This window comes from Tetrao urogallus, assembly GCF_951394365.1.
Source record: "Tetrao urogallus genome assembly, chromosome: 1".
Lineage (NCBI taxonomy): Eukaryota > Metazoa > Chordata > Aves > Galliformes > Phasianidae > Tetrao > Tetrao urogallus.
Window position 1 is genome coordinate 84,372,731 of NC_136813.1, and position 6,617 is coordinate 84,379,347.

Genomic DNA, 6,617 nt, shown 5'->3' on the forward strand with positions numbered 1-6,617 from the left:
TGTCAGCTGTGCTAATGCTGGCTGTAGATCAGCTGAACAAAGCTGGCCATTTTCTGTGCGGTGAGCCTGAAATAAGTATTGGGGATACATTCAACAATGACGAATGTGAAGGTTGGGATTCTCTGAAGTTTTGTGGACTCAGCCACTGGGGTGCACTGCCCTGTGCTCTCAGCATCTTGCTCTTTAATACTCTGGTACAGTCACAACAGGAAGCTGTACTTTTCAGCTGAACCAAACACAAGTAGAAATTTGTCACCACAGCCACTGTCCCAGGGGCCACATCTTGTGAAGCAAATGCCATGGGGAGTTAGGGTAAAAGCCACTGGCAGCACTGTGTTACTCTTCCCCATGTTCATTTTTAATTGCAGCTGCACTGTGGACTCCTGGCTCAAATCCTGTATCAGGATTTGATACAGTGACATTTCTGAACTACTTTGGACTGCTGATATGGTGTCCTACTTGTTTCAGCTAAATAACAGAAATACAAGTAAATGCTGCATGCTATGCCACTGAAATCCATGCAGAATCCTGCCCTCTTGAAACACGTCATGCCAGTGAACAGAAGTGAGACAAGTAGCACCAGTTCTCACAACACAAGTAGCGTCTCTCACAAAGCAAGCACTCATTTCATAGAATCATAGAATGACCTGGGTTGAAAAGGACCAGAATGATCATCCAGTTTCAACCCCCCTGCTATGTGCAGGGTCGCCAAACACCAGACCAGGCTGCCCAGAGCCACATCCAGCCTGACCTTGAATGCCTCCAGGGATGGGGCATCCACAGCCTCCTTGGGCAACATGTTCCAGTGTGTCACCACCCTGTGAGTGAAAAACTTCCTCCTAATATCTAACCTAAACCTCCCCTGTCTCAGTTTAAAACCATTTCCTACTGAAAAGCCACATTTCAGCCACAGATATTATCCCCATTCACCTTCAGAGATTTCAGTATGGTTAGGGATGAGTGGTATTGTAAAAGGAGGATTGCCCTAAGACTTTGTTCCCAGCTGCAGTGGTGTCCCTCTAACATGTCCCAGAAGGCGATGCACCATCTTTCTGCCTGGAGCAGAATGACAAGCTTGCTCTTACTGCCAGAGCTGGGACAACCTGAGAGGAGACAACAGTCTAGTATAAAGGAAGCAATCAAAAATGCAGCCCTGATGGAAAGCTAAGAAAGATTTGGGCCGGAGCTGTGAGCAGACAGACCTGGGGAGTGAGGCAGCAAACAGTGGAAGGGGCTCAGGAACGAAGGCCGGAGCCTGAAGCAGGGGAAGGCCCAGCATAAAGAGCTTGGAAAGCACTCTGACAAGGAAAACGAATGTCCCATTTTGACAGCAATGATTACAGAGCAGCAGCAAATAGTTAAACCAGGAAAAATCCAGAGACAGCAATGGTAGCACAAGTGAGGGCAATTCCAAGCTACTGCAATAAACAAGGAAGAGAGGGAATTTGTTCTATGCCAATAGAGTTTGCAGCAGAAATCGATACTCTCAAGTATCACTCTTTTATCCCCCAAGATCTATAAAGTCTTTGTCTGAGTCTCCAAGAGATTGGAATTGAAAAGAATTCTCTCTCTGAGGAGGATTCCAAACCTCAGGCACAGAAAAGCACTGGTCAGAGAGAACTCACTTAATCCAACCCACAGGAATAGTCCTTTCCATCAGCTGCTGATGCAAGGCAAGAACGGCAGCCTGCTATCAGAAGGTGCCTTTCACAGCAGGAAGTGGATCAGTAACACTAGCAGAGGAAGTCACAGCATGACTGTACTGTCACCAGAAACATTCCTGCCACAGCCCACACTCACACTCTTGGAGTAACAGAGCAAACCTATTACACGTAGTGTTTCTGCCATGAGCAGCATGAAACGTGGGTATTGAGGCATGTGATTTTTTTGTGTGTGTGTTGGCACATATATAACTTGTATTGGCAAAGCTGAAAACCTCTCTATTGCACAATTTTCATACCAGCCAGAATTTGCAGGTAGAAGATACAGCAGTGTTTGGTCTTTCTTTGGCTATTTTATGTTGGCTTTGGTGACAGGAACAAAGCTAGTATGTATTCACAAAAATAAATGACCACGTTCCTTAACTCAACAGGGTGGTGCACCACAGGGGATCCCCATGCCCCACCAGGCAGGGTAAGGCCATTCCCCAGTGCTGTCAGGGCAGGGGAAACCAGCCCTCACATGCATGGCACCTTCAGCCCAGCTCTTCTCTTAGAGCTGAGGAAATGCTGTGTTATGTTACCATAGGAACCACTCCAGCTATTTTGAAAGTGTCTATCACCTTGGTGTATTACCCTCTACTCTAATTTGCTGCAATGCCCGAGCAGTTAGGTTTTGTCTCAGTTAAACAGAACCACAGCGGCAGCATTGCTCTGGGGCATGAATTGGAAAGAGGTACCAGTCAGTTACAGTTAAGGGGAAAAACAATAAGATAGACATCACACAGGGGCTGCTGCCTTTTTGCAGCACCAGGCCTTGCAGTCCTTGGCCTTCAGCAGCAAAGGGAAGATGCACGCAGCTTGAGATGAAGCTTTTCTGCTCGCAGGCTGGAGAGGAAGCAAGCATTCCTGGTAGAGCTGTCAGAGAGTAATAATAATCGTAGAGGAGCTGTACTGCAAGAGCCAGTGACCCTTAGACACAAAGATGCAAGCGCTGTGTAAGGATTTCTTAATTCCCCTTTGCCAGAGGCAATCCTTGCTGCCCTGGGGTTATTGGTGTTGTAACCACCTCAGAGCCCTGGTTTTCTTTGGGAGCTCAGCCTTCTCATTAAATACATCCAAATGGATACGTATACCTCTTCCACCTTTTGAGAGCCTCTATATGCAGCAGGTAGTATTGAAGGCAGAGAACAGAGGATTGCAGCAGTAGCTTGAACAGTGATAAGAACAAGAGTGGAATTAATACCCATAATTATAAACCAAGGACTGACAGCAGCAGCAGTTCCCTATCCCCTGCTCATCCCTCTTCAGGAAATGCTTTGCTACTACTGTTTCTGCGTGAGAAGAAACACTGATGGCAGTGGTCACAGTATCAGCAAGAAAATGTTTCCTTATCAGTGTATCTATGGCAGTCATTTTTAATTTTTTTCCTCTTTTAAATGTGTTCTTCTTGGCCTCTCACTTGCGGAAGTGTACAAAATGAAATTAAATTGAATAGCCAACAGCTATGAAGAGATCAAATGCTTTTCAAGTAGGGCCAGTTATCATTATTACTCCCACTAAACTAAGGACTGTACAAAAAGTGCAATTAGGAGTTTTCACAACAGTGTAACTATGGCATCACAACACCGTCTTGTGGTGACGGTGTTAACTTGTTTTCTCATCTGTAGTTCTCATTGCACATACATGCACTGTGTGCACTCAGTATGACATGTTCACTGTTTTCTGTACGTTAACTCTCCTCAACCATGTGTAGTCAAACACTGGGTCTTATCTCTGTTACAAAGCTTCTCCAAAGCCAGCTGCAACAGGGCTCTGGAGACAGCTCTATCACAACCCCAAAAACAATAATCTCCATCAACTGATTTAAAATGAAAACTACAGAACAATTAGTTCCTGCATAGCAATTTGTTATTCTATCTCCACCTAGCAGATAAGAATGGTACACACCAATTTCACTGCTTCTGATGTGCCCACTTAGCAGCTATCTGAAGTGGTACATACACAACCAATTCTTTACAATACAAATTTGAATTCAGAAAACAGTGTTCACCAACAACTCTTTTCTCCTTTCCCTTCTAAAATAATGGTACCAGCCTGCTGACCATGGGGAAGAAGTCACATGGAATATCCTTGCTGCTTGTAAGAGGTCCTGCAAGAGGTGACGTGTTGGCAGGTACCCCACAATGCTCACACACCAATGAGGCTGGGGAGCCCACATATTTCTACACAGTTTCATTCTCCTTATATGACTACCTAGGTAGCTACATTTGCTTCTACCTGTCCTTCCTCTTTAGGGAGAGATTTTCCACTTCATGCAGGCTGGTTTATTGCTCATAGAGTGGGCTCCCAGATATGCTAACAGCATGGAGCAATCTCATCTTAAGAGGTGCTGAGGCTCATGGTATCGTTGGCATTAGTGCGTGCATCTTAACAAACGATTTGGAAACTCTTCCTCCCTACACCTTTGGTACTACCCCTCACAGGAGGAACTAGGCTCAGGAGCCAGCCAAGCACCCAGCAGTTGGGCTGCAGAAACCAGGGCTTTTCTGGTCATTTCATAGAATACTTAGAGTTGGAAGGGACCTTTAAAGGTCACCTGGCCCTACTCCCCTGCAGTGAACAGGGACACCACAGCTTCGTCAGGTTGCCCAGGTGATCCAGCCTTGAAAGTCTGCAGAGATGGGGCATCCACCACATCTCTGGGCAGCCTGTTCCAGTGTGTCACTACCCTCGCTATAAAATTCTTTTTCTTTATATCCAACCTAATTCTACCTTCTTTGAGCTTGAAACCATCTCCCTTGTTCCATCACCACAGTGCCTACTAAAGAGTCTGTCCCCTCTCCTTCAGCTCACAGCATGAAAACCACATTCCCCTCCAGATATTTCACACTTATTAAGAAAGCCCGTACTGCTCTGTCTGCTTCTTAAAGGCAACACCTCCAGTGTCATTCCCAAATCCTTCCTCCCTTCCCACATCACTTCACGGCACAGTACTCAGCAAATTATCCCTGCAGGCAGTGATGCGCTCAGCTCCGCAACGCCCTCTCCACGCCCCCTGCTGCCAGCCCTGCCGACAGCCTTAAGCTCATCTTTTCCTCGCTCTGGCCCTCGGGCAACGAGGCTAGAGGGAAGGGAAGGGACGTCCCGTCTGTACCACTCACGTTCCGGCCGACGGAGAAGCCGGGCAGCAGCGGCAGAGCCATGACCGGACCGCCAACGCCAGCCCGGCTCGCGGCGCTCCAGGGCCGTTGCCTGGAGACCGGCGAGTGACGTCGAAAAGGGGGCAGGGCGAAGAACAGAGGGGCCGAGAAGAGCCGAGTAGAACCGAGTGAGGCCGAGCGGAGCCGAGCGCAGCCGAACGCGGCGCCCCCTAGGCGAGGTAGAAAGCCCCGAGGAATTACCTTCTAACGCTTTTCATTTTGCCACTTTTTTATACAGCGCGTTTTACTTTGTTGCCCTGGATGGCATGCGAGGAAGAAGCGAGGGGAAAAGTTTTCTTTTTTTGTTTGTTCGTTTGTTTGTTTTGTTTTGGTTTTTTTTTTTTTGCATTTCAATCCACCGTGAGGGTGGAACTGGGTCAGTGGGTTTGCACGTTTCGGTTTCCCAGCGCCGCATTATGCGCCCGCGTTTGCATGTGGTGCGGGAAGGTAACGCTTCCCGTGTATTTTAATTGAAAATAAAAGGAGCCGTCGTTTTAATCACATTCGTTTCATATGGTGGGCGGCATTAGGCTCAGATTTAAATTTCAAACAGAAGATAGATAGAGTGAGTTTCTCACGGGTGGCTCTGGGAGGAAGGGTTGTGCCTTTTGTGTGATGGAACTCACATTTTCCTTGTTAATGAGGGAAGATGCCCTCCAGATCGCTTCCACGGCCCATTCCAGAGAGCAGCAGCCATGCTACATTGTGTTCCTCCATTTTACATAGGGATCTTGACCTGGACAGGCTGGGGAGCTGGGCAGTAGGAAACCAGATGAGGTTTAACAAAAGCAAGTGTAGAGTCTTGCATCTGGGGAGGAATAATTGCATGCACCGGTACAGGTCAGGGGATGAGCTGCTGGAGAGGAGCTCTGCGGAGAGAGAAGGACCTGGGTGTCCTGGTGGACGACAGGTTGGCCATGAGCCAGCAGGGTGCCCTTGTGGCCAAGAGGGCCAATGGCATCCTGGGGTGCATTAAAAAGAGCGTGGCCAGCAGGTCGAGGGAGGTGATCCTCCCCCTCTACTCTGCCCTGGTAAGGCCTCATCTGGAGTACTGCGTCCAGTTCTGCTCCCCAGTACAAAAAAGACAGGGATCTCTTGGAAAGAGTCCAGCGGAGGGCCGCAAAGATGGTGAAGGGCCTGGAGCATCTCTCCTATGGAGAAAGGCTGAGTGAGCTGGGTCTGTTCAGCCTTGAGAAAAGAAGGCTGAGAGGGGACCTGATCCAGGTCTATACATATCTAAGGTGTGGGGGGCAGAATGGCAAGGCTGGACTCTTTTCAGTGGTGAGTGGAGACAGGACAAGGGGAAACGGCCGGAAACTGCAGCATAGGAAGTTCCACACAAATGTGCGCAAGAACTTCTTTACAGTGAGGTGACGGAGCACTGGAACAGGCTGCCCAGGGAGGTGGTGGAGTCTCCTTCTCTGGAGATGTTCAAGACCTGCCTGGATGCCTACCTGTGCGACCTGCTGTAGGGAACCTGCTTTGGCAGGGGGGTTGGACTCTATGATCTCTGGAGGTCCCTTCCAACCCTTACGATTCTGCGATTCTGTGATCTTCATCAGTGTTTTGCTTTTATTAGGACTTTTCTTACAATGGGAAAAAAAAAAAAAAAAAAATGTTATGAGTAAAATATCTGGAACCCAAATATTTAAATTCTGTTACGCTGTTCCACTGTCTTGATGGAGCTGCAGTTGAATGGCCTCATGTCTTAATTCTCATATATAGAGCGGATCTCCCCTGCCATATTTCATATTCT

The 6,617-nt window shown here is 47.8% G+C and overlaps 1 protein-coding gene across 1 annotated transcript in view; it reads right to left on the reverse strand.

Moving 5' to 3' along the window:
- EFHC2 (EF-hand domain containing 2) overlaps window positions 1-4,864 on the reverse strand; it is a gene marked incomplete at both ends in the record, with an annotated part of 65,218 nt that extends 60,354 nt beyond the window's left edge. The window contains one exon of the mRNA XM_079535326.1: window positions 4,823-4,864. Coding sequence (XP_079391452.1) covers window positions 4,823-4,864 — 42 coding nt within the window. The remainder of the gene's footprint in view (window positions 1-4,822) is intronic.
- Window positions 4,865-6,617: the final 1,753 nt, after the last annotated feature.